At 43.1% G+C, this 13,235-nt stretch overlaps 1 protein-coding gene across 4 annotated transcripts in view; it reads left to right on the top strand.

The window, feature by feature from the left end:
• LOC311064591 (partitioning defective 3 homolog B-like) overlaps positions 1–13,235 on the top strand; it is a 308,896-nt gene that overhangs the window by 71,001 nt on the left and 224,660 nt on the right. For all 4 annotated transcript variants that reach the window (XM_084084456.1, XM_084084457.1, XM_084084458.1 and 1 more), the window contains exons 9-11: positions 1,726–1,920; positions 5,980–6,138; positions 11,849–11,999. In XM_084084456.1, the coding sequence (XP_083940582.1) occupies positions 1,726–1,920; positions 5,980–6,138; positions 11,849–11,999 (505 nt within the window). The remainder of the gene's footprint in view (positions 1–1,725; positions 1,921–5,979; positions 6,139–11,848; positions 12,000–13,235) is intronic.

The following is a 13,235-nucleotide window of genomic DNA, read 5'->3' as shown; positions in this document are numbered from 1 at the left end:
ACACACACACACACACACACACACACACTCTAATAAAACACATAAACACATATTCTGATGCACACCGATGGACTTATGCACCAACAGTGATACGGACTTAGACTTTCTCATACCAAAATTCACAGACATTTAGACTTGCTGACGTAAAAATACCCTAAAAATGAGTATGGGAAATAATGGAATATCAAATATACTGAAAGAGGATGAACTGTGATCCGGCCCTGCAATTACAACCCACAATGCCTCACTTCCAGCAATAAAAGCTCAACTAGTAGTCCACAAAGTAATGATGTCATGCAGAGGTTATGTTGTTGATTATTATCTTTTGAATCTGTATAAATCCTGCCTTTACTGTCCACCTCTCCCTCTGAGCTATTTTGTCTTCAAATACACTATTTCTAATAATTGATTATCTCTCTCTCTCTCTCTCTCTTTTTGCTGGGGCACGGAGCGCCCTTCACACACACACACACACACACACACACACACACACACACACACACACACACACACACACACACACACACACACACACACACACACACTCAACAGATTCATGTCCTTGGTGACGAGATGGTGTTTTTTGTTATCTTTTCAGGTTATTAAAGGACATTTCCTCTCATACAGTACAACGCGTCCCTTCCCCCCCCCCCTCTCTTGCCTGTCCCCTGCTTTTCGCTTTCATCTCCCCCCACCCACCCATTTACTCTGCTCTCTCTCTCTCCATCTGCCTCTCTGCCTCTTTCAGGGTTTTTCTTCTGTATATCTGCCAATTACCTATAAAAAAAAAGAGCTCATTTTAGCGCTAGTGCAGCGGAAAGAGAAAGCGATGGGGACATAAAAGCAGTACAAAGCAAAGGGACCGGGGTCTTAGATGATGGAGTTGGTCAGTTCTAGCGCGACAACCTCCAGGCTGACACCACTCGGAGACATTTTGCTCACAGAAGAATTCTCCCGCAAGAAGGTCACTGCGCTTTGTGTCAAAGTGGAGAGGCTTCTACTTCTATTCAAATGTTTTGACCGCACTGCACTGTGTGCATGTCTTTCCTCTTCCTTCTCCATCACCCTCCACTCCCTCCTCCTGTCCTTCTCTCTTAAACATGCTCAGACCTTCTACACATCTGCGGTCCTAATCTTCCTCCTCATCTGCCTCTCTCTCTCTCTTTGTCTTCTCTCTCTCCTCTCTCCACCTCCTCTCCATTCCCCCCTCCCTCCCTCGTCTCTATCCATCACTGCCAGTGGTTGACAGAAACAGTACTGTACTTAAGTAAAAATGTTTGAGTGTCTGTACTTGAGTGTTGATTTATTTTTTATTGTTACTTTAACGCCACTATACTTGAACGATAAATACTGTACTTTAGAATGTACTAGATTTCTAGGAAGCCCCCCCACAGACCTACATTTACAATACTCTCTTTAAGTAGTGAGAATAGTCGATCTACAAGCTCACAATACGTTGTGTAGTGACACGTTGTGAGCTTGTACATATGCTATTTTCCCCCTTCCCCCCGTTTCGTTCTGAAATTATTTTGGAAAATGTCTTGATTTCAAAACAGCAATGCATTGATATTAAAAAAGTACATGTACTTTGTAATTTGCACTTTGACTTTTTGAATACTATTTTTCAAAAGCAAGTATTCCAGTTCGTAAACTCGAGTAGAAATTTGAGTGAGAGAAACGTTCACTTTGCTCACCATTGACCACCACTGCCTCCCTCTCTCCCAGAAGGAGGAGTTGACGCCGCGAGTGCCGGGCGTCCTTTCGGAGGATGGGAAGGAGCAGCTGATGTTCGAGGTGCCCCTCAACGACAGCGGCTCGGCCGGGCTGGGGGTCAGCCTCAAGGGCAACAAGTCCAGGGAGACGGGAGAGGACCTGGGGATCTTCATCAAGTCCATCATACACGGAGGAGCAGCCTATAAGGTCAGTGCGGTTCCCAAACTGAGGGTCGGGACCCCTGAGGATTAGCTTAAAGGGATAGTTCACCCCAAAAATTAATTAGTTATTTTCTATCAATTACACACCCCATGAAGCCTTGAATTCATGGATATGTTTTAGTTTTTGTCGCATTCCTAAGCCAATACTTTCATGACCGGCGGAGTTTCTGGTAGGAGACTCAATGGTGACTCTTTGATAGGGAAAAAAAGTCAAGTTGGTGGTGAACTATCCCTTTAATGTGCAACATTGTTTTCTCACTCAACAGTAAACAAACCAACATACATTATAAGTGTAAAGTTACAATTTAACCAAAGCTAAGTCCAAAGTTCCCTTTTTTTCTAGTGCCAGAAATGTGCTGAAAGTTATGTTGCTGTTGCAGTGAGAAAGGCCTCTAAAGCATTGTCTCCATCAGTCTGTTGGCTCTGCTGCCCTTTGACCCCACATGCTGCTGACCTGCCCTGGTCCTGGGATAACCTCTCATCCCCTGTAGCCTGGTCTCTCATACACACACACACACACACACACACACACACACACACACACACACACACACACACACACACACACACACACACACACACACACACACACACACACACACACACACACACACACACACACAGACAGCAGATGTGTGTCTGCATGCATGGACACTCACCAATAGAAACATGCACAGCTGACCTCTGCCCTTTGGCTGTCATGGACAGATAGGCAGACACCGAGAGACAAGAGACATGCATGCATACAGTATACGTACACACACACACACACACACACACACACACACACACACACACACACACACACACACACACACACACACACACACCGACACACTGTGAGAAACTCATCGTCCTTCCAGTGTTGAAAATAATCTCTCCAGATGGGGAGGTCAGACAGGTGTGTGTGTGTGTGTGTGTGTGTGTGTGTGTGTGTGTGTGTGTGTGTGTGCGCGCGCGTTTGTGTGTTTGTGTGGTAGTGACTATAAAGTGCTGTAGTCAGCAGTCTGGATTGTCTTCATAGACCCACAGGCTATTGAGAGCTACACAGGTGTGTGTGTGTGTGCGTGCGTGTGTGTGTGTGTGTCTGTCTATCGATGGCTCCATGGTGAACGCTGTTACCAACAACAGAGCATCAGTTACACACTTGTGTTTTGTCCTCATGCTAAAATAACACGCCTTAACTACATACTGTATTGGACAAACACGCACATGCAAACACCTTCCTCCATAGATCTGAGTGGGCCTGTCTGCGCACACACACACTTATAGGCCTCATTCATACCTGTTAGTTCACGGTGTCACGCACTGCAATTAGCCGCTCTGCACGTTAACAAGGCATTGTGCTGCTATGTTCGGTTGCGAGACCCCGGCACGCACTGTAAGTAAAAATCTGACATTTCAGTAACTATTGCCTAATTTATGCTTCGTCGGACGGAGGTATTGCGAACATAGCTGATCCACAAGCCCACGACGCAGCTCGAATGTGACGCGTTGTGGGCTTGTAGATTCAGATTCAGATTCCTTTATTAGCCATTGTGTAATACACATAAGAATTTGCTTTGGCAATTACATTATTGTGTTTCTCTTTTTTCACATATAACATAAAATACCAACAAACACTAGATAGCTAGAAGCTAGATACTGTAGGCTATGTTCAGCGTGCAACACTGTCCTAAGGCGACATATAAATTGGGTTTAAGGCTGATATGGAGTGGCTGACAGTGGCCTGTCATGTTGCAACGTTAATGTTTGAAACGTGGGTACATGGCAAGCTGTGAGATTATGTTTAGAAATTCTAGTCTCGATTTTGGTGGACATAACAGCTAAAGTGTGTCCTGCAACAAGCTTGCCGCTGAGAATGCCCCTTACCTTCAGGACACCCCTATACGCCTCTTCCTGCACACTTTGGTCAGCCAACACAGGACATCTGTCCCTCTCTTCCCTATGACAGCCTGGTCAACACTCCTAAGTGTCCTTAGACTCTTCTCCCTCCTAGCTACCCAAAGCTGTGGAATAACCTCTGACCTCCCTGACTCTCAGTCAGGACTGCAGACTTTAGACTAGGGGTCTTCAACGTTTTCAGGCCAAGGACCCCCCAGCTGAGAGAGAGATGAAGCAGGGACCCCCTACTCTATAGTCTTCTCTTTTTTCCCTCTACACCTATAGCCTCTTTGCCAAAAATAGCCGATCTACAAGCTCTCAACGCCTCGCAGCGCGAGGCGTTGAGAGCTTGTAGATCGGCTATTTTTGGCTAATGTTCTCCTCAGAAAAGGAATTCTAGGGTTCAAGTGGTTAATGTAAAAAAACGAAATCCTATCACACAAAAATTTGGCGGACCCCCTATAGTAGCTCTGAGGACCCCCTAGGGGTCCCGAACCCCCTGTTGAAGACCCCTGCTTTAGACTCCACCTCATGCCCCTGCACTCTTGATTGCCTGTATCACTTCTTGTTGCCTATTTTTGATATAATATATTCTAGTTCTATGCAGATGCATGTTAGCTGCTTGTTCACATGTCACCAGTGGTGGTAAAAGTACTCGATTCTTTTACTTTAGTAAAAGCACCGATACCACATTATGAGAATACTCTGTTACAACTAGTAAAAGGCGTTCGTGTTCAAAATGTACAAAAGTATTTGCATCAAAGTATACTTAAAGTACCAAAACAAGCAAAAGTACAAAAATGTTTGAAAATGGCCGATCTACAAGCTCACAGTCGAGCTTGTAGATCGGCTATTTTCATATAGCTTATGTATAACATAGGGCTTAAGTGGTTAATGCATGATTTATAATATAATCATTTATATCTGCAAAGTAACTAGTAATTATGTTTTCAAATAATTGTAGTGGAGCAAAAGTACAATATTTGCCTCTGAGATGTAGTGGAGTAGAAGTAAAAGTATTGAAAAATACTCCAGTAAAGTAAAAAAGACCTCAGAATTGTACTTAAGTACATTACTTGAGTAAATGTTCTTAGTTACTTTACACCACTGCATGTCACTTATGTTTCATTCATGTTTTGTTTATTTGATGTTTACCTGGTATCCTAGTTACTGTACTTTGTAGCACTAAATTGATTTGATGGTTTCATGCGCTCTATTTACTCTGTCTTTTGTTGACGAGGGTTCTTGCACTTAGCAAGTACTGTAGCTCTGGATAAGAGCATCTGCTAAATGCCTGATTTGTAAAATTGTAAAAACGCCTCCATTTTGCCTTTTGTTAGTCTGTTCATAGTAGGCAAATTGGACATTTTGGTGTAATTTAAACCATTCAATCCGGGAACGCATCTGTCATTTTAGATTTGAACCACTTTAACCATTATCTTATACTTTGGTTATTCATAAATAGCAGATCTACAAGCTCATAGCGCGGCACCGAGTGCCGCGCTATGAGCTTGTAGATCTGCTATTTTTTTTTTAAATCATGAAAATTTGTGCAAATCTTTGAATATATATATATGTTATAGCGAACATTTGCTTCTGGGGATTCTACTAATGTCTTCTAAATCCTAACAGTTTTTTGAAAAAAAAAAACGTTGCTATAATCAGTTGTTCTCAAACTTGTTCATGTCAAGGGCCCCCAAAATGATATGTATTTGGCCAAGGACCACCATATCAAAATATGTTGTTCCAGGGACCCCCCAGAAGCAAAGATTTGAGTTAAAAAAAAATCACTATATATATATATATATATATATATATTCAAAGATTTGCACAAATTTCCAAGATTTTTCAAAAATAGCAGATCTACACGCTCATAGTGCCGCACTATGAGCTTGTAGCTTATGAGCTTGTATATCTGCTATTTTTTTCTGCAAATAGCCAAAGTATAAAATAATGGTTAAAGTGGTTACACAGATGCGTTCCCGGTTTTAATGGCTTAACAAGCAGACTAACTATCGTGCAAAACACAGAGCCATTACAACTGTTTGTGTGTGTGTGTGTGTGTGTGTGTGTGTGTGTGTGTGTGTGTGTGTGTGTGTGTGTGTGTGTGTGTACTCTATGTGTGCGCGTGTCTGTGTGTCGTGTGTGTGTGTGTGTATAGGACGGGCGTCTGCGTGTCAACGACCAGCTGGTTGCGGTGAACGGAGAGTCGCTGCTGGGCCGCTCCAACCACGTCGCCATGGAAACGCTGCGTCGCTCCATGTCCCACGAGGGGAACCTGCGAGGGACAATTCAACTGGTGGTGCTGAGGCCCCTGCAGGTAAACACACACCCATGTACAGTACACACTGTAAGCCAGAGGCTCTCAAGTGTTTCATGTCAAGGACCCCCAAAATGATATGTACATTTATTTGGCCGCGGACCTCCCATCTGAAAATATGTTGTGCCAGGGACCCCAGAATGGAAAAATAATTATTCATACATTTCCAAACATTTTCCAAATATTTCAAAAAATAGCAGATGTACAAGCCAACGTATAAATGGATAAAGAGGTTAAAATGACTGTGATGCTGCATTAACACATTTTGCTGAGGACCCCCTGGAAACCCCCTCCAAGGACCCCTGGGGGTCTCCGGACCCCACTTTTAGACGTCGGGGGTTCGGACAGGCTTTCCGAATGATGTAGTTCGGAGAGTCACGACATTTGGAGGTTTTGCTCAAGTTCAGAGAAAAAGTTCTGAGACCGCACATCCGAATAGTTCTATCACGTCCCTTTCCGAAGAAAAGTGCAGACGTCAGAATGAGTACGTATTGCACTTTGTTCAGGGTGGGCTAACAATAGAGTTCCAGGGACAATTCTGCACTCAGCTGTGTTATATTTCACAGAGAAGGTGAATGACTAGCACGCTCTCTCAACAACCTCCTCGAAGAGCTCGCCTACTATGACATAAGAGAATAATGGCCACCATATATCTCTCTCTCTCTCTCTCTCTCTCCCTCTCTCTCTCTCTCTCTCTCTCTTTCTCTCTCCCTCTTTCTCTCCCTCTCTCTCTCCTCTCTCTCCCGTTCCAGTTTCTCCTCTTGCTGAATTATTAGTCCTTTTATTCACTCGTCTAGCAGAATAAACACCTGTCTGCTCTCTCTTTATCTCTCTCTCTTTCTATCCACTCCGCTCAGCTCTCAAAAGGCTAGGCTAGAAAAGAGCATTCACACCTCAGCCCATTCAGCGTTCATTCAGCGTGTGTATCTTTGTGTGTATCTGGCATGTGTGTGTCCTTGACAGCGCTGTGAGTAGTAGTAGATACGCAAGTTTGCTGACAATAGGCCCTCGGCTGCGTTACAAACAGGCTCAAAGGGACCAACAATAAAGGAGACACAGCCACCGCACTCAATAAACGCAACTCAAGGAATGTCTTTGTTAACACATAATCAACAGAATAACAGAAGAGGATGTTGTGGAGAGTGGCAGCTAGTTTGTCAGTGGTGTAACTGTATGTGAGTGGATGTAATGGCATGTAATGATGTAGAGCAGTGGTTCTCAAACATTTTCATTACAAGGACCCACAAAATGATATGTGTTTGGCCGCGGACCCCCATCTCAAAATGTGTTGTTCCAGGGACCCCCAGAAGCACAGATCGGAGTAAAAAAACATTTCTTTAAAATATATCTATATATATATATTCAATGATTTGTAGACATTTTCAAGATCTTTCGAAAATAGCATATCTACATGCTCATAGCGCGGCACTCTGTGCCGCACTATGAGCTTGGAGATCTTTTTATTGGGGAAAAAATCTTTTTTTATCGGGGAAAAAAGCTTATGAAAATGTATGTGGGGGAAAAAAAGCAAATGCAAACAGATACTTCTGTTTTGGCATTATTATTATTGCCACAAAAAAAATACAACAAAAAAAAGATACATACGTATCACGATATATCGCGGGACGATATATCGACACACCTCTAGTCACCAGTGTCAGCCTTGTTGGACATTAGCAACACAGATTCCAACAACACAAAACTACCTAGAGCCCTCATACAATATCATATCAACACATTCATCTACTGTACCAAGGCAGCAGCCTCCAGAGTGGTTTTAATCTTGTGTTCGTTTCTCAAAGTAAAATAACAAAGAAGAGGTGGAACATTCATGGCCACAATACCGATTTTTTTATTAAACCCAACTTTTCGACCAGACATCTTCCTCAGGGTAAAAAAACAAAGAAGAAGACCTTTGGTCGTTTTAATAAACATTCTCTATCGTGGCAACGAGCGACCACTTCTTTTTTACTTTAATATTTTATACCGTGGTCAGCACCACCACTATCGGTGTGTGTGTGCCCCTTACTTTTTGCTTGTCTGCCAATTCCGAAAGGAGCAATAAAAAAAGAAGCTCACACAGCACATCAAAAAGTGTTAATATCCAATGAAGCACACCCTGGAATTAAATGGGTGGTCATCTCTGTAGCAAAACTCCAAACGTATTGAGAAATTTTGCCAAAACCTGAAACAGTTATGTCTTTAACCCATTAAGCCCTGGAACGCATCTGTGTCATTTTTTGATTTGAGATAAAAAAGCATTATTTTACACTTTGGCTATTCAAAAATAGCAGATATACAAGCTCATAGCGCGGCACCGAGTGCCGCGCTACGAGCTTGTAGATCTGCTATTTTTGAAAAATCGTGAAAATATGTGCAAATCTTTGAATACATATTATTTTAAAGCAAGACATTTTTAACTCAAATCTTTGCTTCTGGGGGGTCCCTGGAACAACATGTTTTGAGATGGCGGTCCGCGGCCAAATACATATAATTTTGGGGGTCCTTGACATGAAGAATTGTGAGCACCACTGATATAGAAACATAAGTATTTTCAGAAAACTGTTAGGATTTAGAAGACATTTGTAGAATCAGTCTCAGGTCTCAATGGGTTAAAACCACAGATCTGACAATGCTCAGTGTGAAGTGCAAAAAGCTTGTGCTCGCTCACACAGGAAACAGAAGAGCATCCATACGTTTTTATTCTAAAATGAGAGGGTGCCCTGTAGGGTTTTCTTTTTTTGTTGTTGATATTTTTGGGGGTCTTTTTCTGCCTTTATCGATAGGAACAGTAGACTGACAGGAAATGGGGAGAGAGATGGGGGGGGGGGGGGGGGGTGGGGTTAAAAGGAGCGAAGGTCGTCGGGATCGGGAATCGAACTCCTGGATTACCAGCCTTAGGTGTCCAGGCAGTTACGCCAACCTTCCGGGCCACCCTGTAGGTTTTTGCATGTCTTTGTTTCTTTGTGTGCGTGTGCGTGTGTGTGTGTGTGTGTGTGTGTGTGTGTGTGTGCTTGTTTGTGTACGTTCGTGTGTGTGTGCATGTGTTTGTGCTTGCTGGTGTCCGTGTGTCCGTGCCTTGCCAGTCGGAGGGCATCCCAGGTCAATAGTTTGATGGTGAAAGCTGTTAGCGACATCAAAGTGTTGCGTTCACATTTCCTCTGTTCTCTTAAGAGAGGACAAGAATGGATGAAAGGATGGAGAGAGAGAAAGCAAGATTGACAAGAGACCATCTGCACTTTAAAAGCCTTTCATTGGCTCCAATATGTGGATGCTTTTAACGGGAAAAGAAATGGAACACTTTTATTCCTGTCCTTTTCTTTCTTTCTCAGTCGTTCCTCTCCTCCACCTCTGTGCTCCCCTCGATCTATCATCTTAATTCCTCCCCCTCCCCTTTCTCTCTATCTGTCTCTCTCTCACCCGTTCTTTCTCAGCCAACTTTATTTAATCTCTATTTATTCCATTGCCCACTACCCCGATTTCGACTAGAATGTTTCAGTGAACTTGGTTCTTCAAAGCATCTTCAGGCTTAATCGTTCAGCATCCAGAGAGTTCAGAATGATAGCCTTGTTAACTCATTCACAGAATTTTTAAGTAATAAGTTAACCAGGAAGTGAATATGAGTCTAGATCTTCGAAAAATTATATTTCCTGGGTCTGTGGGTCAAATTTAAAAAAAAAATTGAAAAATTAAAATTACGTTTTTTACGTCAGTGGCAGTATTGGTAAACGGGAATAATTACGTTTATTACGTCAGTGGCAGTGAATGAGTTAAGAGGGTGGGATCCAAAGATTTTGAGTTAGTTAGTACACATGGATACAAACTTCTTTAGTAAGCAACACAAACAAATGAATCATCCATTACAACAATGAACTTCTTAAGCTTTGTCATTTGACAGCAAAAATCTAGACGATCTACAAGCTCACAATGCATTGCATGCCGACGGGTTGTGAGATTGTAGAGATCGGCTGTAAGTAAAACATGTGAGTACTTTTTCCACCACTGTGTTGATCATTGTTGCCTATGATGAAGAGCGGTTTACATTCAGAGAGCAAATCCCATTGAGCCACTTGTAGACACTGGCTAATGGGATGTGTCCCGTGAGAGAGGTGGAGCAGGGGGGAGCTCAGGGCCCCCCCTGAAGTGGGACGTGCCACAAGGAGGGCTTTGACAGATGCTGGGGGGTTAGGATGGTTGCTCTGATGGGGGTTGACAGTAAGACGACAGCGTGCTTTCATTCGTACACAGCGGGCACAAGATGCTAAGATGGCTGCCTCATTGTCTTTATTGAGATAAGTTCTCTCTCTCTCTCACACACACACACACACACACACACACACACACACACACACACACACACGTGTGTGTGGAGGAGCATACACATGCCGATTCATTCGTACATACAAACAGGGAATGGAATCCCCTCTTTGTTTAATGATTAGTGGATGCTAAGCAGACCCTCCTCTCAAGAGGATTGCTGTCATTGATCGTCTCTCTCACACACACACACGCACACGCACACACACACACACACACACACACACACACACACACACACACACACACACACACACACACACACACACACACACACACACACACACACACACAGAAAAAGAGAGAGAGTTATGTACTACAGAGAGCTACAGGTCGTGGGAAACACTGTCCCCTCTTGTCTTTCACCTCTCTCTCTCTCTCTCTCTCTCTCTCTCTATCTCTCTCTTCTCTCTCTCTCTCTCTCGATTGTTTTTTATCTATCCTGTTACCTATTAGTACCAGTTAACGTGCTCTCTTTCTATGACCTTCTCGGTTTCCTTCCTTCGCTCCTTCTTTCCATCCTTCCTTCATATTTAATTTCCACGATCAATAGTGGTGTGTGTGTGTGTGTGTGTGTGTGTGTGTGTATTCAGTCAGATGACTGAACTGCTAAAAGCTGTTTTGGATCAGAGATGTTTCCTTTTGTTTTCTGCCAGCACTGGATCAAGCAGAGACAGATATACTGTACCAGATGAATCACAGGGAGCAGTAGCTGTCTCCTATATACAGCCTGTCACCACCTGTACAGTAGATGCTCTTCAACAAGTAGTCACTTCACTTGACATTTTGGACAACTTTTGGCTTTTGGTTCTTAGCCCCGCTAGAAGCAGGGCTCTAAGGACGGCTGTTGTATATGTAGGTCGGTCAGTCAGTGTACAGTATATGCACCGCTGTGGTCCCAAACAAGGTATCTCCGGACCTAATCCAAGTGGGGTCCGGGGACCCCCCCCCCCAAGGGGTCATTATAAGGGTGTCCCCAGGAAAATCTGTTAATAAAGCATCAGTTTAACGGTACTTAAACTTTAACCCATTAAAACCAGGAAAGTATCTGTCATTTTAGATTTTAGTGTTGGCTATAAAAATAATTGGGGTTTGAAAAGGGTTATACAACCTTTGAAAAAGGTTGTATAATTCCATTTTTTACACATATCTTCTCTTATGGGGGTCTCTGGCACAAAACATTTTCAGATGGGGGTCCGCGGCCAAACATATATCAATTTGGGGGTCCTTGACACGAAAAAGTTTGAGAACTGATTTAGAAGGCATTTGTAGAATCGGCCTCAGGTCTTAATGAGTTAAAATGCATGAAACGCAGATACATAATTTTCATCTGTTTTATCATTTATCATTCGCGTAAATGTTCTAACAGTGTTATTTTTCCTCTCTGCTTAAGGAACATGCGGTGTCTCCCAATCGCTCGTTTGACAGCTCGAACAGTCTCCCTGTGTCGGTCAGCCCATCAAATGGACAGACGGGATTGGTCGGCCAGACCAACGGTCCCACCCATCCTCTCATGGTGACCAATAGCCTCTATGCATCTAACGGTGAGTTTTGTTGTGACCCCATCATAGAGTTAAAAAAATGTTGTTAAAATAATATGTTTTTCACACTTTTAGAGCATCCCTCTGATCATAATTTAGACATTATCAATAGATGGCAAAAATATGTAATAAAAATAAATTACAAATGTGTGTGTATTTTATGTAAGTATGTCATTCAGATAACTCAATGCTCCTCCACACGCAGCTGAAGACACTTCATACAGGGCTGCTACTCTGTTCTGAATCTATTTCTAATCTAGATGATGGCCGGGCGGTGCATTACAAACGTTCTAGTTTTAAACTTAACACAGTACACTAAATGATGTATCTGAAAACATTTGAGGTGAGAAATAGCCAATGCGGTAACATACAGTAAACATTACCTCTCTCGCTCTCGCTCTCTCTGCCTCAAGTGACAGTGACACGAGGCAGTGTCATTTCACATTCCATAGCCGTCACCTAAGTGCAGTATACATAGGGTTTAAGTGGTTAAACCACATTCCTCTCATTATGGTGTCTTACTTGAATGTACAGTACATGTATAAATAACCTTGACACACATGGTTGCAAGTAATTAGGGTGTAAATTGTCACACTCGGCAACTGTTAACTATCAAAATGAGCTTGATCTGCTTCTCTGCACCGCGGCGTGTTTACAGTGTGTTCCTGCTGGCCCAGTAATTAGATCTGTATTTCTCATCCTCCCACCATTTTGAACGGCATCAAAGGTGCGGCGGATCATCGCGATGCATAAACAATGACGAAACAAAAAAACGAGCACCAACGCACATTCAAACGAAACAAAACGAGACTCGAGCCGTCCCCGAGTGCAGCGTTGATTAGAGACCTTTTCTAAAGCTGTACTTATTTTTATTTTTCCCTTTTCATTTCCCCCCTCTCATGTGGTTCAAGGACGTTTTACTGCATTTGTATTACTGCCTGTTTGTAAAAAGAGTTATTTAGGTCCTGTTTGTTTCACTATCTGTCTCTCTCTCTCTCTCTCGCTCTCACTCTTTCCTCGCTGCCCCTCCCTATGCTATCGCTGTACGTGTCCTACGTGTGCGTGTGTGTTTACACGCGCGTGTGTGTGTGTGTGTGTGTGTGCGCGCGTTAGCCCTCCCCTTTGATATCACAGCTCGTCCATGTTTTCAAGGTTGCATCGCATGTGTGCTTTTGTACAGCGGCTGTGTGTGTGCATGTGTCACTGTGTGCATGTGCGTGCGTATAGGCCTATTATGTG

Source organism: Gymnoscopelus microlampas (assembly GCF_963454915.1).
Source record: "Gymnoscopelus microlampas genome assembly, chromosome: 17".
Classification (NCBI taxonomy): Eukaryota; Metazoa; Chordata; class Actinopteri; order Myctophiformes; family Myctophidae; genus Gymnoscopelus; species Gymnoscopelus microlampas.
Note: the sequence above shows the minus strand (reverse complement) of the source record. Positions and strands in the feature narration are given on the sequence as shown.